Source organism: Pelodiscus sinensis, chromosome 2, assembly GCF_052426305.1.
Source record: "Pelodiscus sinensis isolate ZL-2025 chromosome 2, ASM5242630v1, whole genome shotgun sequence".
NCBI classification, from domain to species: Eukaryota; Metazoa; Chordata; order Testudines; family Trionychidae; genus Pelodiscus; species Pelodiscus sinensis.
Window position 1 is genome coordinate 115,307,033 of NC_143053.1, and position 26,138 is coordinate 115,333,170.

At 44.2% G+C, this 26,138-nt stretch overlaps 1 protein-coding gene across 10 annotated transcripts in view; it reads right to left on the reverse strand.

The window, feature by feature from the left end:
* The window catches only part of RREB1 (ras responsive element binding protein 1), a 176,670-nt gene that overhangs the window by 76,124 nt on the left and 74,408 nt on the right, over positions 1 to 26,138 (reverse strand). For all 10 annotated transcript variants that reach the window (XR_003087285.3, XM_006138792.5, XM_089776395.1 and 7 more), the window contains 4 exons: positions 21,041 to 21,154; positions 17,804 to 18,003; positions 11,369 to 11,458; positions 9,014 to 9,177 (listed from right to left, as the gene is read on the reverse strand). Coding sequence is in view for 9 of the 10 variants with exons in the window: in XM_006138792.5 (XP_006138854.1) it covers positions 9,014 to 9,177; positions 11,369 to 11,458; positions 17,804 to 18,003; positions 21,041 to 21,154 (568 nt within the window). In the remaining variant the exon portion in view is untranslated. The remainder of the gene's footprint in view (positions 1 to 9,013; positions 9,178 to 11,368; positions 11,459 to 17,803; positions 18,004 to 21,040; positions 21,155 to 26,138) is intronic.

Here is a 26,138-nt window from a genome sequence, read left to right on the forward strand (position 1 = left end):
GTTTAACTATATAGAGCCAAAAAGCCTCTCTCAACATGCTGTCTAAAAAACAAACAAATACAAGACAGCATGTGTAATTGGATTGTACACATTCTATTCAGACTTTGCATGCTCTGAAGTTGTATGCTATTTAGTGTACTGTATCTACCTCTCACATAAAATATATCAGAAGTGATTCAGCTCCATAATTAGCAGAGGAGGAATTCCTGGGTGGGTTGCAGGGAAAGGAGGCTTTGGCAGGGTCATAAGGAGTGTTTGTTGAATCAAAAGTTGCGTGCAAATACCTAAGGTATATGCACACACGCACATCTGCACCTGATGCATGTAACTATGTTTTTAAAAAGTAAAGGAAATGTGGTTTATTCTCAGGGACAGTATGTGGCTCTCACTCATTTTTAAACCAAAGTTTTGCAAACCTCACAAAAGTGTACTCATTGACTAATGAAAAATGTATACACTCAAATCTTAAATGTAAGCTGCTTTCAAGTGCTCATAACATACAAAAGTGGGGAGGGATGGATTCTGAAAAATATCTTAATTAGGAGCCAGAACTGTACCATTCCCAAAACAAAAACAGCAAGAGTAATGACACTGCATGCTTACTTTATCCTTTTCAAAAAAGTATGGGAAATTGTTTGCCACTGGGAAAAAAAAGCCTATGAGGATGAAGTGCCTACTGAACTAAAAAAAATAAATAAAAAGAAAAATACTTTATTTGACCAAGAATCTTTGTAACAGTTTGCTCCTGTAATTCTGCTCTTCTACTTAAGTTTCAAAATGTTTCCATGCATGAACTGTATGGGAGAAATATTTTGGTTGAAATACCTAGGTCGTCCACCATTCTTTTCTAAACATGCTATAGAATCTTTAACAGCATCCAGAAACTGTCAAGAAAGGAGCCAGTATGTATCAAACCTATCTTCTGGTATTTACATTTTATTAAAACTTCAAGTTTTATAGAAGGTATGTTTTTAACAGATAAAAAAACCATTTAAAATAGGTACAGGCCATCCTACTCATAACATTAGAAGAGGATCCAGGTAAGAATGACCCTTCATCCTGAAAAAACTATTTTGGGGAAGCGCTAGGGATATTTTCATCTTCTACACTGAGTCCTTAACAAGTTTTGCTTCAGCAAAACCTGACCACAGAATTAAGTCAGGCAAGCCGTTTTAGACAATCCAAGTTCCTTTAATAAAGCATCAAAATTACATTAACAGAGCAATTCATTTGTTTTGTGTGTTTTTTAAGATTTCAATTTACTGTCAGAGCCGAGAGACTTTCCTAAGGGTTTAATCTGCTAATTATTGGACACCAATAATATACAGATAGAGCAAAAGCATGGATTAAAATACTCTCCTAACATTTATCTACTCCAACACTTATTTCAGACTTCTTCAGAAAGAATTTCAGCTTTCAGGAAAGCCCTCTTTACAACATTTAAAATATGAAAGCATAGACCCAATTCACTATGAATGAGAGTACAACCCTGCCTGCACTCATTCTAGCACAAATGTGTGTGGATCTGCATGCTCTAAACAGCAGTGATTCTGCGCACTCCTCTCAACTCTGCCAATAAAAGAGTTTGCATTTTCAGGTTTATGACTCAACCAATTTTGAAATATAGTTCTTTAGTTCTTTTCAAGAAAAAGTTTTACAACAAACTCCTCCACAAGGTTGTGGACATTATAAGACATAAGAAACAATGAACCCACTCTTTTCAGTGTTCTGCAGATACCCATATTGGAATAGGCACTCTTCTGTGCTGATAGCAACCTTTCCTTTCTCTCAAGGAATTCTACTCCCTGACAGAATAGGAGGAATGCCCCCCCTCCCCCCCACACACACACGTCAACAACCCTCTCCCATCAAGTGTAGTGTAGCAGTTCAGCTGAGTCAGTGCCTCATTCAGAGAAATAAGAAAAGTAAAATAAATTAACTTCCTTTCAGTGTCTATCACTCACTGCTGTTCCTTGAACTGAACTGCTCTTCCAAATGAAGGCTCCATGCCAGCCCAGTGCTTCTGGCTGTAGAGTGTACCTTCCAGTATGGAACTCCAAAGTGGCAGGACATTTTGAGCAGACTGGTAGCTGTGACAGAGACCTTTCAAAGATACCCTCACTCAATCTGCCGAGTGAACAGTTACTGCTCCCCCCATAGAATGCTGGGCCAAAGGCATCCAGTTCAGCTGTCACTTCAGCTTCAGAACTGATGCTGAAACAGTGCTACCCTTGTAGCACTGGTTTGACTGTCCTCATGCAGAGAGGACGTAGGGTCAAGGAAGATGACAGAATAAGAACTGTAATAAATCAGAGGCTGTGACTCCTTCACAAAAGAAATAGAAGATTTATTTCGAAGGTTGAGAATGATAGCTTCTACACCAGTGGTCACCTACCAGTAGATCTTGCAGCCTCTGACAGGTTATCCTGACTGGTTTGGCTGGAAAGCTATCAAGTGCTGGTACTTCAGTTGACCCACTGTCATGCTGCTCCTGCCCTCTGCCTTAGAGTTTCCCCCCTAAGAGCCTCCTGATTGCTGTGCAGGACATGGGAGGGAGGAAATGGAGGACACTGATATCAGGGTATCCTTCCTCCCCTCCACTTCCACAGAGAGAAGGGGGTGGCGGGAGCTTGGCAATATGAATCTCTTTCACTCTGCCATTCTCACAAACACACACTGTTCTTCACTCTCGGGTTGTTACTACTTTTACTGCTTGCAAAGTGCGTTACTTTTGGTTCTGTGGCTGGTCTGTACATTTCATAATTTTCATTTCTTTCTTACGCTTACATTTAATTCTTTGAGTACTGAGTTCTAAAATGCCTAACCTGTCGTGGCTGGAGTAGTTATCCCTGTGGTAATTGCTACTCCTGGAAGTGGCTGGCATGTCTCTGCAGCCCCTGAGAAAGGCAGAGCAGGGGGTCTCCACATGCTGTCCTTGCCTGCAGACACCGCTCCTGCAGCTCCCATTGGTCAATAATAGGAACTGTGGCCAGTAGAAGCTGTGGGCTCAGTGCCTGTAGATGAGGGGCAGCACATGGAGCCATTGCTGTACATGCCAGCTGCTTTCAAGAGTGGTGCAGGGCCAGGGCACGAGTAAACCTGCCTGAAGCCCGCTGCTCCACCACCCAGAAGGTATCTCAGTTAAATGGTACCCAACCAGAGCCTGCTTCCTGAACCCATGTTCCAGCCCTGAACCTCCTCCTATACCAAGAAGTTAGTCCCCCTGCACCCAAACTCCTTCCCAGAGCTTGCACCCATAAACTCCACCTGGACCCCAATCTCCCACCCTAGGCTAAATCCAGAGCCCCTCCCACACTCCCAATCCCTTGGCCCAAGACCAACTCCTGTGCCCCAACCCCCTACCCCAGCCTGGTGAGAGTGAGTGAGGATGGGGGAGGAAAGGAGATGGAGTGCACAGGGTGAGGCCTCAGAGAACAGGTGGAGCAGGGGCAGGTCCTCAGAGAAGAGGCCGGAAGGAAGAAGGGCAAGGGTATTTGGGTTTGAGGTAGATCTTACATTGCACTTAAATTAAAAAAGTGATCTTGTGGTTAAAAATGCTGGGAGACCACTGCTCTACACATCAGGTTAAAAATGTAAAAGCAGCCAGACAGGCGATGAGGGAGGCTAGGATAACTTCAGGTTAGTATAAAAAACAGACAGCTATGAAAGGCCAATTAAAGGGCTGGAAATTAATTAATTTAGAAAAGAAACAAAAAACATTGTATATACACATGCAGCATTCACATGTCTGTGGATTTCCCCCTCCCCCTGTTCAATGGCTTTTAGGTAAATACAGTACAGTACTGGAAAGACCTCCAATGCAGACCAAGGGACATTCAAAATTACCTTTTTTTTCCTTCTACAGCAGGTCCACAAATCACTGATCTATTAAGTATCACTAGCTGCTCCCACTCTGTGCGATACCCCAGCATGATCTCTGCTCCGGCCACCACCTATGAACAACTGGAGTCTGCCAAGAAGGGTAAACAGTCTCTCTCCTCTCCACTTGGCATAGTTTTATTATCTTTTAAAATATTATTGTTATGTAATATTAAAAAGAAAACCAGAAAAATTGTGCAATCCTAGGAAATGGGGACTTGCCTGACCCTTCACAGACAAAACATAGTTACAGGTGATGCTGAACTGCAGGCATGGTAACATCTGAAGAGTGCCTGGAAAAACTTTGTGCCAAGAGGTAAATAGAAGTCATTTTTTAATCAAATGCTCGTGTATGGCTTGTTGGACTTGATGTGTTTGAAATACATATAACAGAAATTGCTTTGGACTGCCTTTAACTAGAAATATTTGCTTGAGACAGATGTACCCAATGTGCAAAATAAACCTTTTGATACTGAGTGCATTATAGTGCCACACAGTAATTTCTCTTGACATTTATCATCTGCTTGCTCCTCTAACACAGGGGTTTGAGTTTTTGTGGACTTTTAAAATTAACTATCACAAAACAGAATGTCTTTAAACATTCAGGTTGTAATTCTGCCCTCAGTGAAATCAATGGCAAAACTTACATTTGCTGCAATAGGGGCAGAATTTCATTCTGTAGGTAGTCTGAGATCATCTTCTGCAATGACAGACTACACTACTACAGCGTGAGATTTCTGCAACTTTCTTTGAGCTGCTGCAGTCTGAAATTGTGCACTGAAATAAAAGCCTTCGAAAGGTTTCTTAGTTTTTAAGGTAAAATGTCTTGACCCCACACTCAGATAGCTGGACAAACACTTGGCAGTGGAAATGACATTTCCAGGGTGTCTATTCCTGGAAACTGGATAGACCCATCTTAATGCGCTAATAGCTGCTGCATGCATGCCTTTTGCCTTAAAAGAAAAACCTCACAAAATTCCAAGCAGTAGTATTGTTTTGATACATTTATTCTCTTTAGAAATGTCATATCTTTTGTCAACCATGGCCTGCATTCTGGCTGATCTACCCCTCGAGGATCAGGTTTGTATCTGACTTGATCTGTGTAACACATGATCTTGCAAAATGATGACAAGAGATGCTCCCACCATGAATCACAGCAATGAGCTAAGCAGGAGGGCTCGGAATCCAAACTACCGTCTGACTCCTGTTTGGCAATCCTTCCGGCTCAGCACCAACAGGCATTAACTGAGCCATGCTGGAAAGCAAGCGCCTCTGTGGGCAGCTGGCACGGTTAGCTCAAGGATCATCAGGTCTGTCAATCCATCACCTTTCATGGGCACTAAAACTAGTAATTACAGCACAAAAGGAAAGAGGATTATGTATTCCAATACATGTACATTTATTAGTAACATGTTTCTGTCCTACTGTTCCCTGATTTTTTACTGTTTGGAAATCACTTGAGAGAAATTGTAGGCAACTTTTCAATTAGCATTTCCCCATTCGGACTGGCCAGGCAATCTGTAACTTAGAAGACAGAGCTACTATTTGGAAAGCAGAGACTTAGGGTATGTCTACACGGCAAAGTTATTTCGAAATAACAGCTGTTATTTCGAAATAACTTTACCAGCATCTACACAGCTAAACCGCTATTTCGAAATTAAATCGAAATAGCGAAGAGCTTATTTCAAAATTGGTAAACCTCATTCCACGAGGAATAGCACCAATTTCGAAACTGCTATTTCAAAATAAGCGCTGTCTAGACGCTTTTTTCAAAATAGGGGGCCTCCAGCCCTTCCCAGGGTGCCCTGGTGGCCACTCTGTGCACATTCAATAAAACTCCTCTCCCTCCCCTCTCTCCGGAGCCCTTAAAGGGGTACACTCTGGCCACAGTGCCTGTGCCAGCTCCAAGCCTGCCAGCCCAGAGCCAGCAGTTCTGCACCTGACCCAGTGGCCCCAGCATGAGCCAGGCAACCAGTGCCAGCCAGCCCTCCACTGCTCCCCAGGACCAGTCTGCCAGCTCCCAGGAGCCTGCCAAGGGCCGGAAAAGGCAGGTGCCTGCCTGGTCCAGTGTGGAGATCAGGGACCTAATTCAGATTTGGGGGGATGCCTCCAACGTCCATGATCTCTGCACTAGACAGAGGAACGCAACCGTCTACAGGCGGGTGGCTGCCAGCCTGGCCACCAAAAGCCACATGCAAACCCAGGAGCAGATTCGCATGAAAATAAAGGAGCTGCGGCAGGCGTATGCCAGGGCTACAGAGGGCAGCTCCTAACCAGGGGCAGACGCAGACCCCTCCCCTATTTTGATACCGTGGACAATATCCTGGGGGGCAGAACGGTCCGTGCCCCCCAGATGGTCATCAACCCTGGGGCAGCCCCTGCTGCCTCCCCAGCTACTGCTCCTCCTCCCACTCCTTCTCCCTCTCCCACTTCTTCCTCCCCACATCGCCAGGGACACCAAGGCCCCCACACCCGCAGTGCTGGGAGACAGCTGGGCCAGCAAAACCCCCAGCCCTTCTCCCCCTTGCCTCCCCCTGCCAGCTCCCTCCTCCCAGGTTTCCCACTCTCCTCTCCCACCTTCCCTCCTGCCCTCTTCCACCTTCTTTCCCCAGTCTCACCTCAGTTTCACCCCCCCCCACACACACACACCCTAGTTGTGTTCAATAAAGAGGCTTTGTTGTAATGAACACGTGTCTTTTATTGTACAGCAGGAAGGGGGGTTAGGGAGGGGTAAGTGGAAGGACATGAGGGAGGAATGAGGCACAAGCCCCCAGTGGGGCACACCAGGGAGACTGTTACTGCTCGCAGAACGTGCTGCCAGGCTCGCAGCAACACGTCCAGGAGAAGCACCAGAGTACCCAGGATGGCTCCAGCTCCATGCTGCAGAGTGCTGTGCTGTCCTGAGTGAAGGCAACCAGAGCACGCAGAGAAAAAAATGCTTTGCTGTCCCTCAGCGAGGTAGGCAAGCAGGGAAACCTTAGAACCGGCTGTCCGGGCGGGAGCAGGGGGGAAAGGAGGGTCCCTTTAAGCACAGGTCTCAGATATCTTGTGTGGCTGCTGCCTGAGACTAACTCCTGACCTGATGCCCTGCCAGAACCGGTTCCGGCCAGCCTTAAATGCGATTCAGCGTCCTATCAGTGTGGACGTGCAGTTTTGAAATATCAAAACGCTCTTTCGAAATGCATTTTGTGTCTAGACGCGTTATTTCGAAATAAGCTATTTCGAAACAAGATATTTCGTAATAACGCTGTAGTGTAGACATACCCTCAATTCTTAGTGACACCAATGAACCTCATGTTCCTACTCACTGGAGTAAATGATGAGACACACAGAACACAAGGCTAAAAAGATGGCAAAGCCTTAGCATTTCACCCCCGGTTTGGGAAATAGTTATAAACAAAGCATAGAATGCTGAAACATTGGAGTTCTCATCCTCCGCTGCTGCCAGTCACATCATCTTGGGCTCAAAACAAACAATCCTGCCCTTGCCACTGCAGGGAGTACTATGTCAGATGCACAATATGTGAGAGATGTGAAAAAAGTCAACATGCTAGAAAGGGTTGATCTATCATAAAATGAAATTAATAACCTGAGAGCTCCCACTCTGTCCAACTTAAAAGATAGTTCCTTCCTCTATTGGCATTATATGCAACAGAAAGAGAAAATGTCATCCTGCAAATATGCACACAGTTTTAAGTTGTATGCCAGGTAAGTGTGTTTAGTATTATAGCAGGGGCCCGATTTTTATCTTGCATTTTGGCAGCCAAATACACATTTTAGGTGCCTTATTGCCAGGTGATTCAAGTTTGAAAGTGTAGTTCCTTCCATATTTAAATGAGAGACTTTCAGCAGTGTTTTTATAACTCCACTACTTCAGCACAAGATGAATCCCTTAGAGCACAAAAACTATCATGAGGGCAACTTTGAAAAGCAGCTGAGACCAGTGTTTCACTCAGCTGAGACCAGTGTTTCTCTCTTCATACCCACCCCCTCTAATCAGTAAATTATACAAGTAGGCAGATCCAGAGGAAAACAGATTTTCATTTTACAGTATGTTTTCAATACACATCATGCAAAGAGGATAAAACAGCATGAAAAAAAGGCAAAGGAACACTGGCAAAATAGTCATCTATGCTCTACCCCTGCTTAACTGAAATCACTCCTTTAAAACCCATTTTTGCAGCACCACCTACACACCAACTGAAGTTACTTACACTTGAATGAAAGAAAAACAGACAAGACCATAGTCCTAAAGCCCTACAGAGAACTAGCAAGATGTGAATGTGCTACCACTCAGGACACTTCTTTCCCCTTACCTGTCTTTTTGTTGAGTTGTTTGGTACATTGTAAGCTCTTTGATACATGGAATTAATCTTCTTATGAATTTGAAAAATGTTTGGCATATTTTAGATATTACAGCAATACAAATGAATGAAGTAATTGTGTGGGACAAAATTGTGGGTGTGATTAAGTGTTTTGCTTCCTCAGTCAACAACAGTATGTATTATTATATATAAGACAAACTACATTAACTTTCAACTTTGACAACCCATTACAGATCCAGGAAATTCTTTGTAAAGAAATAAGCTAACTAGAGTATGAAAGTATGTTAAAAAAAAAAAAAGACAAGTCAGAGAAGAAGCCCCTAACTGTGGTTGTTTAGATACTTAACTACTCAATGCACCCACAAATCATGCAGATGTCTACATGAAACTTCTTGCATCTGCCAACCTGCAGCTGCAAAGTAAGTCTGGTACTTGCACCTTTAAAATTTGACCCTATGTCATGTAAGTGACTTTCAAGGAATGAAAATCTAACCTCTGTGGCACCTGAACAAATAAAGTAATGCTTCCAGACCCATTATTTGTACCCACAGTTGACTGTGCATGAAGACCTAAAAATCCATCTCCAATTCTTACATCCTTCTAAAATCTGGCATTCTGGGGGATTATTGTGACACAGAATATATCATACACACCTCCTTTGTTTCTCTCTGCAATAGTACACTCTACATAATCCACACGTCCCTGCCCATGTAAGAGTCTTTTCCTTACTCGACAGTCATGCTGAGAAAACACAATGCTCCCACATACCACAATCCTTTCCATGCTCCTGTGTCATGATCAGCACTCACCTGTGCATGTTCCCATTGGTGGTGAAGGATTGTCCACATACTGAGCATTTATAAGGCCTTTCACCTGAGTGCACCAGCATGTGGCGATCAAGGGAGCTTGCTGAGCTCAGAGACTTTCCACAGATGCTGCAGGAATGGTCTGTCCCTCCAGTGTCAGTGTTATGCTAAAGAAAGCAATGATTTTCATTGAATTCCTCCTCCTACTGCCCACAATACAACAGAGAACTGTAACAGCTTCAACGCAGCAGTTGTGTTTTGTTTTTTTTAAAGAGCTACTTAGCAGGGAACTCTCTCTCTAAAGCAGGGGTGGCCAACCCATTAAACCAGTGGTTCCCAACCTTTTCCAGATGGGGGCCCATTTTGACAATTCAGGAAGACTTGGTGACCCCGGGCAATTCAAAAAATGTGTGAATGGCTCCTTAAGAGCTACCTGGAGAGACACCTGGCAGCCCTTTTGAAATATAATGGCGACCCACATTTGGGTCCTGACCCATAGGTTGGGAAACCCTGCATTAAGCTAAGAGAGCCAAAAGAGTGGCGGAAAAAATGCGAAGAGCCACACCAGAATTGTTGAGAAAAAAAAACCAACAACAAAAAAACAAAACCACCACAGGATTAGCTTTTTGGCCACATCAGGCTTCCACTGGCCAACGCCATCTTGCCGCACCGGACGGCACCCCTGTACCCAAGGGCCGTTTGTAGAGGCGCATGGGGTGGCTTCACAAGCCGTGGGGGAGGCTTCGCAAGCTGCACTTTCGGGGTGAAAAGCCGCATGTGGCTCGCAAGCCACAGGTTGGCCGCCCCTGCTCTAAAGGGTAAGCCTTCCATGCTTTTCTTTTCATTAACTCTTACGCTGCCACAAACACACACATCAGGAATGTCTGGGTGATGTAGGCTTATTGTGAGGTGCAGCATATCCAGTGCAGAGTGTAGTGAAGGAGAATGGAAAGGGATCCAGACAAATGGTTAAAGGGGGGGGAAGGGAAGGTGTTTTTTAAACTAGGCATGTAAGCGAGTAGTCAACTAACCAATAAGCCTAGGCACCTTCAGCACTGTCTCTGTCAGAGGCAGAGACAACAGTGTCGGGGGTGAGGGGAGGCTACTGCAAAGCAGCCTCTGTCTGTTGTAGGCCCAGGCTCCCCACTGGAAACCCTCCCTCACTCCACCCCCACATGGAGAGAGGCTGCTGCTGCTGCGAAGCAGCCCTTGTTCGCAGTGGCCTGACTGGGTACAGCCCAGAGCAGCATCTACCTGTGGCTAGCCCAGGCCACCGTAGACAGGGGCTGTTCCAGCTGGGCAGGCAGCCTGGCGCCAGGTCTGGGACCTACCCTCCTGCAGCTCTGCAATTTAAATATAGCAGAAGCCTGGCTGCCTGCTCTCCCAGCGCTTACTACATTTAAACTGCAGAGCCACGATTAGTGAATTACCTGCCTCTTAACATAATTAATTTAAATTTGAAAGATCATTTAAAAATATTTATGCTTTTTTTGCCATGAAAGAGTCAATTTTCATTTGTTTAAAGGGAGTAGGCGACAAAATGCAGAGCAATAGTTTGCCTTTGGATAGACACCAGATTTTTATGGGTATGTATGTGCCTTTGAGGCTAGAATCTGGCCCTGAATTATCAAAACCACTTGAGGATCTTTAGACAGACTAAAATCAGTATGATGTGTAGACGATGATGTTAACTAAAACTATAGGTTTTAAGGGAAAACTGAAATACACATTTACCCAATGGACACCAGAAAGTGAACTACAACCTCAGTGTCCAGAACAGATCTTTATTTGTTCCTTCTTATGAAAAAAAAAGACAAAATCTCCTTTACAAAACTACCTATGTTAAGAGAGAGAGAGAGAGAGAGAGAAGCAGAAGGACACAGTAAGCTTTTGGCAAAAAAGGTGCTGTGTGCAAAGTCACTTCTTTTGTCTAGCTTCCCAAAGTTGCTGCACTCTGCGTAAGATACAAGTGCTTCCATGCTGGCCTGATTTAATAGCTCCCATGTTTGTGGTCCTTAATTTGCATGGCTGTTCAAGGTGAAACAGACAATAAAAGCAGGACAGGTCTTGCTACTGGAAATGTTTTTCTGAATCCTCAAATTACTTTAAACCTCCTTCAAGAGGAAACATTTCATTGTTTGGGAATAGGCTGGGGTAGAGGGCAAAAAACCATACGTTTGTGTATTCCAATTTTTTTTAAAAAATAGGAAGGCACAAAAATGTATGTGACAAGCAAACCATATTCAGAACGAAGGACTTCTGGGTTTGGACAAGGAATAATTTTTGTTACTGAAATATGGGTCTCTAAGTCACTGCACTCTAATAGAAGAGAACTATTAGGACATGTAGTCTGCATACCTGACGAATGTGCATAGTTAGCTGGTGCTGTGTAGTGCAAATCTTCTCACACAGAGGACAGGTATAGGAAGACTTTTCTTCTTTTGTTTCCTGTAAAAAAAAAAAACCACACACAAACACACATAAAAGTAGAGAAACCCAAAAGCTAATATCTCAACTGCTGATGGGGACTGAAAATAAGCAAGAAACATAATAACATCTCTCAAAGAACAGTATGATAACTTGTATTTACACAAATCATCACTCTGAAAGATCCTTAAGAGAAGCTCTAGAAACTTTATAATTTACAAACATGAGTCACTTTACCCACTACAGAAATGCAGCAGCATTTTACAGCTCACAGCAACCCTGCAACAGCAGTTTGGTACAGGAAACGAAGGCAACCATTGTGACCACCTGAAACTATCAGCAGGAATTTAGGTGAGCAAAGTGCGATTACCTAAATGGGAAGTGGGCCAGGACATGAGGGTTAACACCACTAGTCTTCCAATAAGGACCAATGAGATATTTAAGCAAATCATAGGGGTCCACATTTTATATCTCGTGACAGTGCAGGAATGTGGTATCTTTAACATAACACAGGGAATGACTGCATCTATTGAATCACCAACACTACTTTTTTAGAGCATCTTGGGTTTTCCCTGGAAATATCCCACCCACATATGGGCTAGATCCAACCCTCCTGAAGGTTGCAAAATGTGATGAAATGGCAGTTTTCAAGAGGCAGTAATGCAGGAGTGTATGTGACAGACATAAAATGGATCTTATTTTTCTTTCACCCAGGTGAGAAGAAGAAGAAAACTATGGTCAAACCAGAGTAAGAGCAATGAGAGCTTTAAATTAGTAAGTACACCCTTGAGACACTGAATCAGCCACCAAAGCAAGGATACAGTGGGATTCAAAGTGGAAACAAATTAATTTAACTCAATTGCTCAGGACTCCTGGTAAGTGATAAAAGGCACATCCTTAGAAGTACAGTGATATGTTATTACTCAAGACTCCAAACAAAAGGTGTCAAAACTAAATGAGGTTCTTCTACAGCAGCAGTTCCCAACCGCCGGTCTGAAGACCAGTGCTGGGTCGCAGTGGCTGCAGGAGGTGGCTCAGTGACTGTTTGTGGTGGCTCAGGGGGCCGGGGTGTACCCCAACCCTGACCCCCAAGCCACTGCAAACAGCTGGCTTCAGCTCTGGCAGCCACCTGCCACGTGGTGACTACCAGAGCTGAAGCCGGCTACTGTGTGGCAGCTCTGGGTGCTGGGGCACATATTTTGACAGACAGAGAATATTTTATTTGCATATCTACAAATTTGTTATTTGCGTAATGAACAGGGCTCAACAATTAGTGTAATCTACTCACCCGTGGCGAGTAGATTACAAGCCAGCACAGCCGCGCAGCACGGTAAGTGCATGCACAGCGCGGTCTGCGCACGTGCAGCGTGCCGAATCGTGCAGCTGGTGAGCAGGGCTCGTTGCCGCTTGGCAAGTCCTCGTAATGACTATGCAAATAAAATGTTGCCGGTCCACCAAAAGTTTGTGAATGGGTTTGCTGGACTGTGATATAGAAAGGTTGGGAACCACTGTTCTACAGAAGAGTGCAGATCTCCACCAACCAGGAAGACCCTATGTTTGTTATTGAAACTTCTGGTATCTCAAGAATGCACAAAAATCAGTATTGTGGCTGGCAAGTATGATGTTTACACTAAAAGGGTATGATCTATTTGAACTTTCTTGTCTGCTTTTTTTTTTTTAAGTATTCTTGGTGCACTAATGAAAAAAAAAGACAAATAGCTCCTCCAAGAGAGATACTGCATATGTATTGGTGCCCATCTGTTTCCTCTTTCTAAACAAGCTCCCTGAAAATGTCAAATAAAAAGAACTTTTTCCAGAATGTGCAACATACACAGGAATGGAAGCAATGGCTAAACATCTCTTATGGTTAAGTACTACTAACTATGGTTAAGAATTTAAAAGTAGGGATGTTAAAAACGAATAATCAGCTAATCGTGCAGTCGATAGAATTTAAACTGCAGAGCTGCAGCAGGGGTAGCGCGAGCCGGGCTGGTTCAATCCCAGCTTGCACCGGGTCCAGCAGCCCCTGTTCACAGCCAGCACCAAGGGCAGCGAAACACAACGGGCAAGCCCAGCAAGGGGCAGCCCATGGGTAGGCTTCATTTAGGACGTGGCTTCCCAGCGCATCTCATTTAACCCTCCCTTTCAGGCTCTGGCAGCTGGGGGACGGGAGTGGGGACTGCAGCACGTGCTGCCTGCCACGCACATCCCACAGCTCGGGGGAGGCGAGAGCCGTGGCAGCCCTGGGTGGGCTCCAGGAAGGCAGCGCTGGGTCGGCGAGGGACGCTTGACCAGCCTATTCGTGCCTCCAACCCCGCGGAGCAAACTGCAGAAGCCATTTCAGGGCAGTGGCACCCAGGCACCCCGAGGGCCAGAAAGAGCACAGCCAGGAATCACAGGACCAGGGTGGGCAGAGTACAGGAGGCTGGGCTACCCAAGTGCTGCCCGCACCTCTTAGGGCTCCACTCGGCCATTTGCCCTGCTCTGTCCATTCAGGCTGCGGTGCCCCCGAGCCGAACCACACAGCGCTCGCCCACCCGGGACAAAGCCCCAGCAACAGGTTAGCTCTGGACCCTCCCCCGAGCCCAGCGGGTTGCTGCTGCGGGTGTGCAGTGCTCAGCCTGGGCTCGCTCCAGTCGAGCAGCAAGCCTAGCTTGCCAGAGCCTTCTCCCAGGTGCCCTCAGGGTGCAGCCGGTCTCGCTGAACACCCAGCCCAGTGCTCCGCACAGCACCGGCAGTGGCACTGGCCCGGCTCGCCACAGGAGACCAGCCCACGGACCGCCGCCAGCCCAGCTAGTGAGGTGAGACTGCATCTCCCCAAGCCCAGCCTGGGAGTGCCGAGCTTGCCTGGCTGCTATACTCTGCCGGGCATGAGCTGGGCTCTGGGAGAACAGGGCCAGCCCAATGCGTGGGACAGGCAGAGAGCAGATCCATGGCTGAGCTGTCTCCAAAGCACCTGGCTCCTCCCGGGTCCTTGGGGGGCAGGGAGGAAATGCAAGTAGAGTAGTTGAGTACTTGACCGAGTATCCAATAAGCCTAGGCTTATCGGGTAGTTGAGTACACGACTACTCTCTTACATCCTTATTTAAAAGGGGATGATGCCAATCACATGCTAGGGAAATTATTCTGAAGTCCTACAGAATGGAATAAAGCAATAACCTTGCTATGGTTTTTATGGTTTGTGTTTGTTGGGGGTTGTTATTTTGGGTGGTGACATGTAACCCCATAGATAGAAAAATAATTCTCTACTAAATTCTATAGAATTGTTCAAAAAGGATGGTTATTCTCTATTAATCACTAATAGAACTTTCCTGTGTGAATAAATGGCTATTTTTTCTGCATCTTTTCAACCCAAACAAACAGAATAAGCAATAACACTGATTTCAAATCCCAGAAGCATGAGATTTGTGATCTAATTTACAATGATTAGCCTTTCTTGACTTCTCTCATACACAGAAAAATCCTCTCACAGTTAACACAGCTACTGCACAACTCTTTACTGTAGGTCTTACTGTAGCTCCTGAACATGGGTCAAACCCTCATATGTTTATCATTCACAACACACTAAAAGCCAAAAATATTAAAAGAGAAGTAGGAAAAAAAGTCAAGAGATCTGTATGTGCCCAAGAAAGCTGATCAAATCTGTGCAGTAGTACATATCACATATGGAATATATATGGAATTAAAATACACGTAGTCCCCTCCACAGATGTAACTAGATTGCACACAAAAAGTTTGTGTAGTAACTGTTCAGCTCCAGTTATACTGCAGCCGCCCTGTTAAAGTTGGCTCAGGGCTCAGAGAACAAACACACTGTGCTGTGAGGAAAATCCCTGCAGCTGCGCTGACAGTTTAGATGGTGTTTAATCCCCAGAGTATATCTGTGAAATTATCAGCCTACTACTTTTTCCTTTTTTAGCTAAGAATACAGTTCTACATGATGCAATTAATTGTTTCGAAGGTTGCTTTCTAGACGTCTGCTCTTTGAATCAGCAAATGAACAAAAGATAGAGTTCACCTTGAAGCAAAAATCAGGCACACACTACAGAGCTCAGCCAGAGCTGATTACTATTGACTCTAGGGTTTATTATTAACTAAAACCCAAACTTTCTCCATCGCTCACATAGTACAAACTGAATGCCATGATACAGGTCAACCAATTCAAGGGTGGCTAAAGACAGAATTCTGGTGACCAACTCAATGCAAACAAAGTTTAGCATCACTTCTGCAAAAACAGTATCTCTGAAGAATTAAAAATGCAAAATTAATCTGAGTTGTTGCAGTTGTGCTGGTGAAAGAACACTTCCTGAACTGAAAGATAAAATTAGCAGCTCATTTGTTGAGTATACTTTCTTATAAATAAAGCAATTTTGCACTGCCTTTCTGCACCAAATTGATGGCAAATCTCTTTAGGAGTTTCACATTGGATTGATCTGTTTTCTCGTTTTTCTCTGATCTTTTCTCTTAAAAGTGGCCTGAACCTCTTTTCTTCAGGAAAATTATGAGTGAGTGTGTGTGGGTTGTGTGTGCGTGTGTGTGTACACATACTAGAGCCAAGATAAAGGCGTCAACATAAAAAGAACCATAAACGTGGGACAAAGATCTAAAGAAGAATTCTTCAGAGACACAGAAAACCAGATAAATTATGTTACCCTTCTATTTTAACTTGGGTAAGAGGGGCGCAGTTTTCACCAGAATTTAGATCCTTATCTGAAGTTCACTGTCACAATTCATCACTTTGAATGTGCTTTGCTGTAAATAGAAATTTGCTTCATCGAGATTTGCTAGAGGTAGGATACAAAACAGATTGATACAAACTTTATAGTGTGCTGAAATCCTAACAGTTCTTCTTTTCTTGTGATACAAATATGTACTTCACTGGTGTTAACCTATCTCCCCCTAAAAGCATATTGGCTATCTTATTAATTTTAATTTATTTTTACACTGTAAGAATCCCTCTTAATCCTGTCACATTTACTCCTTGAGTGTCCCTTGATCAGATGCCCGCTGAAATATCAGGTGGACTAAACGTCAGCAACTCTAACAAACTCTCCTGAAGCCAAATCACATGGTGCCCTTACAGCAGGCACCTGTTTAGTAGCCCTGCAACAGACCCCATACTTAATGCAACTTTGGACTGTGAACGAACGTTAGCGAGCAAATCTTTCCTGCCAGCTGCTAGACAGTATTCGCCTCGGATCACACTTGTCTGTCTTTGTGTCACCCTGACATATTTTTCTTTTCAATTAACCTATTTTAGCCTAGAACAGTGATTCCCAATTGGTGCTCTGTGGAACCCCAGGGTTCCACAAAGCGAAAGTAAGGGTTCCGTGAGAACTCAGCACTCCCCTGCGCCCTCTTAAAGAGACAGAGCCTTTTTGCGGCAGGAGTCAGTGGGTCTTTTCCACACACCCCCCGCCCAACAAATTTTACCCTGGCAACCCTAGGGGTTCCTTGAAATTCTTTCAAGCTGAAACGGGTTCCGTGGCCAAATAAAATTGGGAAACACTGGCCTAGAGGAAATAAAATCTAAGCCAAATCAGAAATCCTATATCTCAAAGACTAGTTTGCAGGCTACTAATAATTTGCTTCAGGAACATCATATAAACAACACTGCTTTGCCTGATGGAATTCTTTTCTTTATGTTGGTATTGATATAGTGCCATCAGCGGGCAAATGTGATAAATTTGATCAATCCTTATGCATTTACACAGTAAGTCTATGTACTTATTTAAAAAAAATAAGTGAAGGAGACACCTCATGGAACAAAAGTGTACTGGTAGAGGAATGGAACAAGGCCTTGACTGAGCAAAGCATATAAGCAAGAGTAATTCAGTCCTTGTCTTCACTTAACAGGAGAATGATGTGGTGGAGATCGATCTCTCAGGAGTCAATTTAGTGGGTCTTGTAAGGACGCACTAAATCGACTGCTGACTGTACTCTCATTTATTTCAGCACTCTATCAGATGGGAGTAAGGGGAGTCAACGGGAAAATTTCTCCTGAGGACCCCCAGCAGTGGGGATGCCTCAGTAAGTTGAACTAAGGTGCATCAACTCCAGTTATGCTATTCATGTAGCTGGAGTTGTGTACCTGAGTTCAACTTTGCCCCCTAGCGTAAACCAGGCCTCAGTGGGAATACTTACATGTTTAGAGTTAAACACATGTTTAAGTGCTTTGCTAGGTCAGTGTGCAAATAACAAGGTCTTTCTATGGTTATTCTGTGTAAAATCCCAACTACACGTGGATTTGCCATGCATTTCAGCTAATTCTCCATGTACTAACTGAAAAGCAAAATGATTATGAAAATTAGCTCTTTTCCTCCACTTTGCATCTCCCTCACCCACTGCCGTGTTTGGGATATATACCTGGTTCCTCCTGCCAATCCGATTTGGTGCAGGAGACTTCGACGGGGACTTGATGTTTTGAGAGTTCCCGCCATTTTCAGCCATCTTCCCCACACTCATTACTGCTGACATCATGGCATCAATGGAGGACAAGTCAGCACCTTCCAAACTGTTTGGTAAAGTTGATGTCTTGTAACTGTTTAAGCTTTTGAGCTGCTTCTCTGAAATTGTAAACAAAAAATTTTTTGCTGAGATTATCTGCTGGAGAGCAAATGGTGTGTTCAACAGCATGCAACTGATGGAAGAGACATGGTCCATGCCTCAGAGAATTCACAACCTGTGTGATCTGAAAAAGTAAAAAAAAAACAACCCATAGTTCATAAGAGCATGGGGTCCTTTATTAATGGGAAAGCTACTCAAGTTTTAGAAAGCATAAGCCAAACTGCAACTTTTTCTTTACTTTTGTTCACATAAATTTAGTTTTCAAATCCCCAATACAGTACAGTAGAACCTCAGTGTTGCAAACACCTTGGGAAAGGAAGCTGTTTGTAACTTTGAAATGTTCGTAAAAGCAGGGCCAGCCCGAGGTATTCTGATGCCCTGGGCACACGGCACCGCCCCCGGGCACATGGCGCATGCGTGGCCCGGCTACTGCCGCGTAGCCCAGGGCCTGCCCCTAAGGCGCATGGCGCAAGCGCGGCCCAGTCTGGCCCGGTTGTTGCTGCTGGCGCGTGCGCCAGGCCGTGTAGAGCCCCGCAGCCGTGGGGGAAAGGGCGTTGCTGGCTGGCGCTGCAGGGATGCAGGCAGGCCGGCGCTGCGGGAGCCGGGCGTACGGCGCCTGATGGTAGCTGTAAAGGATGCTGTGCACCCCTTACAGCTGCTAGTAGGTGCCTCCCATCATTTGGTGCCCTGGGCAGCTGCCCGGCTCACCCATGCCTCTGTCCGGCCCTGCGTAAAAGAAAACATTATGGTTGCTCTTTCAAAAAGTTGACAACTGAACATTGACTTAATACAGCTTTGAAACTTTACTATGCAGAAGAAAAACGTTGCTTTTAACTGTCTGACTTTAAACAAAACAAGCACAGAGGCCGTTTCCTTACCTTGTCACATCTTTTTTTAAAACTTTCCCTTTATTTGTTTAGTAGTTTGTTTAACACTGTACTGTATTAGCTTTTTGTTTGTTGGTGCTGCCTAATTGTGTACTTCTGGTTCCCAACGAGGTGTGTGTTGACTAGTCAGATTATAACTCTAATGTTTGTAACACCAAGATTCTACTTACAATCAGTAATCCTGGGTTTAATTCAGATTTACCTTAATTATGTTGTCATAATGCAGCATCTTGTGTGGTGTCCTTTGACCACAGTGAAAGACTGGAGCACTAATCATGAGCAGTTGCACTTGCAAACACATTGCCATGGGGTTTGTAGGTGTTCTGGATAGTTTTACATCAAGATTCTTCTTGTATAATATAGAACAGGGGTGGGCAAAAGGGCCTCCGCGGGCCGGATCCTGCCCGCCAAGTGGTTTGATCCGGCCAGTGGAAGCCCTGTTGCTCCCCCGCCCCTAGGCCAATTAGGGCCTGGCGGCAGAGGAGTGACCGAAGCCTTCACCGCTCTGCCCCCGCGCTGCTCGCAGTTAGCGTTGCCAGATGATTTCAACAAAAATACCTGACACACTTGACATTACATCACAATCTACAGTACATCTTATTTAGAAAATACCGGACATTTATATTTTCTCAATTTGTTTCCCGAACAGAAAACTCAAATACTGGACTGTCCGGTTCAAAACCGGACACCTGGCAACCCTATTCGCAGGGTGGGGGCAGAGCGGAGAAGGTTTTGCACGCACTCCCCCACCCCCAAGTCTTAATTGGCCTGGGGGCAGGAGAGCACAAAAAGCCTCCTCCTGCCTTGCCAGGAGCACGTAGCGCTTCAAAGCGCCACGCGCTGCTCGCAGGCTGGGGGAAGAGCGGAGAAGGCTACATGCACTCCTCGCCCCCAGGCCAATCACCCCTGAATGGCCTGGGGGTGGAGGGAGTGTGCTACTAGTGAGTGCTAGTGGGAAGGGGGGCAAAGGGGCTCCGCCCTTTCCCATTTAGGCACCGCCTCTTCAAAATTTTTGAAGTGGCCCCCGGGGAAAAATTATTGCCCACCCCAATGTAGAATATACACAGAATATTTATTTTATATCACATTTATATGTAGGAAGGATATTCTTGTTTCAGATACTGTACTTAAATAGTTGGGGCAATCGGTATGTGGTGTTCCAATTTATGGACATATTATGTAAATGTTAACATACCAGTAAGTCTTTCATATTCTGCTTCAGAAACATATAACCAACATGCTCTAAAACCCCAGCAAATTTATCAGTCAAGATGAACAGTTGAGAATCTAAGGGTATGTCTACACTAGCTCATTAATTCGAGCTAGATAGGCAAATCAGGCAACCAGAGTTGCAAATGAAGCCCGGAATTTAAATATCCCGGGCTTTATTTGCATGTTCCTGTCCAGCTGCCATCTTTAAATCCCCCTTAGTTCGAACTAACTGCCCACGGCTACATACGGCAGTTTAAAGTTAATCCTAACTAAGTCCTTAGTTCGGATAACTGTTACACCTCATTCCACGAGGAGTGGAAAGTACATACTATACGGAGAAAGCCACTAGAGACATGACGTGCAGGAGATATAAAAGGGGACATGTATTCTCGATCCCCTGTATAATACATTTTGGGAAAAGAGATGCATGAGCATTATAAACAGGTGTTTCATAAGAGTAAGCAATGCTGGGCCAAGTTACTTTGAGCCAAAAAAGAGAGTCTTCATTTGGAAGCCTTGGAGTGGGAAGTGAATCAGGCCAGGTCTACACTAGATCCAGCGGCTCAGCTTAAGGTACACAATGTAGAATACTTAGCTGGAATCAGCTTACCTCAAGCCAAACCTGGTGACCTCCGCACAGCAGGAAGCCAATGGAAGGAAATGCTCCCATTGGCTTCCCTTACTCCTCTCAAAAGCAGGAGTACTGGCTGCTGGTGGGAGCACCCTGTTAGTTTGATTTAGTGAGTCTTAACTAGACTCACTAAATCAAACTTCAGAAGATCGATCGTAGCAGCAGTGATCTTCCATTAAGTGTAGACAAGACCTAAGTAATTAGGTATCTGCTCTCTATATATGTAACGAACAGGGATGGGGGAAAACTCTTAAAAGTCTTGCTGATCCTTTAAATTAATGAAGCAATTCTAGTTAAATAAGTTACCTTCATTTTCCTCTCTTAAATGCTGAATAACGAGGTTTTCTTCTTGCTTGCTCGTCTCCCCACTTAGTGTATTAGGCTTAGTAGAGTCTAGAATCTCTATATCACTCTCTAGTACTGTAAGAACGAAGGGAGGGGGAGAGAGAAAGAGTACATTAACTATGAGGTGGTTTTAACAGAGAAAGACTTCATCCCCCTAGTTTATCTTCCAGATTCAACTAGCAAAAAAGGTGGTAGAGCACATCACAGACACTTCTGACATCTGGCTGAGAATTTCAAGTATATTCTGAAGCAGCAGAATTCAAGTAATTCAAGTTCTTACATTCTGAACTTTCCTTTTAGAAGAGTTACAGATTATTCTAACAGATGAATTCATGATGACCCTTTGTTTAACACTAACAATGGAAAGGATTACTGAAATTGCGGGGACCATTCAGCACATGACATTTTTCATTGCTCATACTGACCCAGTTTATTAGGATACTTTTTGAAAATATTCATAAACAATATTTGCTGATGGAATTTTTTTCCTCCCCCTTCTCTTTTTTTTGGAAGCTACACATGCACTTATCAAGCTATTGTCAACAACTCTAGTTCTGCGATAAGGACACCTCTCTAGGTCAAATATGCCAGAAGAGAGTTTTTTAAAATCTTTTTAGAGTACAGAGCAGTGGCAGACATTCCAGGAACACAACAAAATGTAGCAAACAAAAAGTGATTCCTGGGGGGAAGATTTTTCCTCAGCAAGTAACATGCAAAACACCATTATAGTTTTAAAAGAGAGTCGCACTATGATAACAGTGAAGAAAAATAGTTCTGTTACTTCACAATTGAAAGTGAACATCAGCCTTTGGCAGTTTTAACATCTCAAATTTCAAAATGATGTCTATCAGCAGGCCTTTAAACGGTATTATGAGTTTTTACTTCCCTATACACAAAGTCATTAGCACATCTTACAGTAATTATCTCATTTAAGGGCTAAGGTATCACTGAGCATACACAGTATGTTTGCACTTCTGTAGCACTTTTCCTCAGTGGATCCCAAACCACAGTGCAAACATTAATTAAATATTATAACATTCCCGTGATGCCCACCTTTACAGACAGAGAAACAAAGGCATGGAGTTATGAAGGGCCTAATTCTTCCATGTTAGCTCATTCTCTCAGTTCCTCATTAAGGAAAGGTCCTTAAGCAGATGGGTAAAAGCTAAGCGAGTAGTCCCTGAGAGCTTGATTCTGCCAGCCTTCCTCACACTGAGAGAAAATATGTGTAACATAAGGAACTACTCAGCGTGAGGTTGGATTAAAACCTAGGAATCTTGACTCTAATCCCGCGGTCCACACACTAAACAATTCAGCCTTCTCTCTAAACCCGACTTCTCAAAATTATGTCTTATACTAGTGGTAGGCAAAAGGGCCTCCTGGGGCCAGATCTGGCCTGCCAAGCAGGTTGATCCAGCCTGTGGAGGTCCTGCCGGACCCCTGCTCCCAGGTCAATCAGAGCCTAGGGACGGGGGAGTGTGCAGCGCTTAGAGTCAACTGACAGGCGGTAGACTCTAAGCGCCGCATGCTGGAGGGCAGGGAGCGAGAGACTTCACGCTCCCACGATCCCCACGCCAATCAGGGCATGCGGGCGGAGGGCAGCGCGCAAAGTCTCCTCCTGTCCTGACCCTGTCCTGCAAGGAGTGCACAGCACTTAGAAGTGTCACACGCTCCTTGCAGGATGGGGGCAGGGCGGAAGGAGACTTTGCATGTTCCCCTCATCCCCAAGCCCTGACTGGTCCAGGGGCAGAAGGCAAGTGTGCGAATTTTCCTCCCATTCTGCAAGGGGCTGGGCACTTAAGAGTCATCTGCCAGCTGCTGCTCAGTTGGCAGGTGACCCTAAGCGTGGTGCTCCCTTGAAGGGCGGAGGCAGACTTCACATGCTTCCCCCCACCCCCAGGACCTGATTGACCAGGGGCCAGGGAGCGTGTAAAGTCTCCTTTCACCACCAGGGTTGTGGGTGCCTACAGGGAACCACCAGCTGTTCAGAACAGCTGGCGTTTTTTTGGGGAAGAGGGAGAGAAAGACTTCACATGGTCTTCCACCCCCAGACCAATCAGGGTCTGTGCCTAGGGAAGTGTCCGGGCCTCGTCCCTTCTGCCTGAGGCCCCGCCCCTTCTGGGGCAGCCCGGGGCCACTTCCGAAATTTCTGAAGTGGCCCTCAGTCAAAAATTATTACCCACTCCGTATTATTCGCTCCTGGATGGCGCTCTCTCTCTCTCTCTTTCCCAATTTTAATACCTTTCCACTCAATAAGCACTGATTTTTCCTTCTGATGTGGCTCTGATCCTAGGAAGGGCTGAGTATACAATAGCCAAGGGTTGCAGGTGACCTGCACGTAATTATCAGGCACTCTGTTTTTAGTAGAATTCAAATTAATTTCATTGTTTATTTTCCTCATTTTTGCACAGTTCTTAGACCAGGGATTTTGTTAGTTGCAATGTCCGCTTACTTTATTTTGGTCCATAAAAGTGATAGCTTTTTACTTTTTTAATCTTAGCAATGGAAGGGTCATGCAGGAGTCAATTTATTTTAAAAACAACTATAAAAGTAAAAGTTACAATATTTCCCAAAAATTTTAAAATTGTTGACAGTGGCCCAAACTTAATCTTGCTTAACAGCATCCCTTTAGTTAATAATACATTGGAAAAACTAGAAAAAATATTAAACCATTTTTCTGTTTAAACAAAAAAAGCAAACTTAGTTCACCCATCTCTCTACCTGAGGACATCAATATCTATTCTTGAATTTTTCACCCAATTACAAATATTCTCTCAATCCTTAATTTTTAGGTACTTCCTAAAACAGTTAAAAAAAAACCTATTAAAATCACTGGTAAAATAGAGTGTGGTTCAAGGTAGTTTAAAATTCTGAAAAGGGCCTTTTCAGACAAATGAATTCTAAATTCCTAGAATTGTTTTTAGTAAGTATTAGTATTTATTCAAACTGACCATCAGAAAGAAATAAAAGGGCAGATGTGCAAACATCAGCCTGAATCTCACCTTCAGTTCTGCAATGTCTGTGCAAGTATGCATTATGTACATATTTCAGAAAGGGCACAATACAGTAAAATTGCAGCTCATTTCAGCTTCTGTGTACAAATAGTTATTTTATGTCTGAAACAAAAATATAACTTTCTGCCAACTCAAACAAGATGTTTGGATACTGATCTTGTTTTTAAAACAGGAGACCAATTTTTTCTGTACATTAAAAGCTTCCTAGTTTGCAAATCGTTTAAAGAATGAAATTTAATTTCTGCAAAAGCAAGTATTATTGGAGTAGACTAAATATATTCCAGCGCTGTTGTGGAAGGGAAAAAATATATCACTGAAACAAAAAGACAACAGCATGCATTGATTCTGGAAGCAGAGCCTTCTATTTGCAATGGCATATAGCAACAATAAGAATACTAGGCCAAATCACTTCTTCCTGTGGGAAAACCCATGGCAGGGAGGGGCCCTGGGGCAGGAAAATTCAGTGAGGTTTCTTTTGCAAAATGTATTGCGCATCTGTGTGTGTGTGGGGGGGGGGGGGGTACATTCCTCCTGCCTGCGAGTAGAAAGGAGAGGATTTGGCCCATTGAATCTATATCAGGGAATTTACTGGGGAGACAGAACCAACAGTATGAAAGTTCTATAACTGCACAGCTACAGGATCGTCTGTCTCCTGAAGCTCTCAGGGATTCCTCTGCTTATTGCTGTCCTGTGCATTTATCTCCTGCCCAAAGAAGGAAATAGGAAGGTCCACAGTGAAGTGGGAGCTTAGCTTGGAAGCAAGTACAACTTCAGGCTATAGTCATCTAACTTAATTCCCTACGGGCTAACAATTCCCATCCCCACTCAAAAATCTGTCTCCCTCCTCTCCGCTTCACACACACACACAAATTCAGAGACAGACATGTGACTGCCGATTCCCTAGCAAGAATCTATCCCTTCCCTCTGATCCTGGCTGCTCAAATTGTGCTGTGGCATCTGTAAATGGATGAGGCCATATAGGACCACAGAAAGCTAAGGGCTACAAATTACTGTTTGTGATAAACGAGAGATCTGAATCAATTGACAATCAGCTTTGATGGGGCGGTAAAGCCGAGGCCTGAACAAAAATCATGCAAAACGTGTTGCTTTCCATTCAGTCTGAACAGGAAGGCATTTGCTAGATCTATTTCCTCCTTTGGGATAAAATGAGACTCCACAGTATGCAGACGCTTCACCCATCGTCAACATTTACTCCCTCCTTCCCTCTTCCCTCCCCCACCTCCGGCTTTATCTGAAAAGAAAATAGTTCTTGATGGTTACAGCATCTTCTCCTTTCATTTTAAAAGCACTATTGAGAGAGCAGCAGGAGAACCTTGGTTACAAGCTTTAATTGGGGGCTTGAGGGTGGGAAGAGGGAAGGAAGAGCTGAGGCTTCTCCGTAGTCACTCGGCTCACCACAGAGAAGCAGCTAGAGAAGCAAAAAGTGTGCCCCGACCCTTTGGAGCTATTACAAGTTTTTACTACAGTTTGTTCTACTGTCTTGCACATGAGCGCTCCCTTTGGAATAGATAGGAAGAAGCACACAATACACTCAGTATGAGCAAGGAGAGGGAAACCCTGATGTATAGCACAAAGCAGCTTATTGTTCTGCTAAAAAAATAAAATAAAAACCCATATTAATGTTTAAGTATAAGCCGAAAATTAATTGGGCCATAGAAAATTTAATACTTTCAGCCGAACACATTCTTGGTTTCATTAAACACATTATGTTCTATGTGATGGATAATCTTTTCTTTTGGGGATGAGAGGATTCCCATCTTAAAAAACACACACTACATGCATTTCATGTTCCTTTCTGGGCCTAAAAAGCATCACTACTCCTACTTACCATCCCCCTAAAATGACCTACTTTTTCCAATGAGAAGTGGAACAAAAGATGGACCCCTCACAAGTTGCAATTCACTTCCATTTAGAAGTCCAGTACCTAACCTATTCACCATTAAAGTTGCACTTGGGTCTTCAAATTAGGACTTGAGTGAGACTTTAGTAGTACATAGGTCTCATGCTGAGTCTTTGCACAGGAA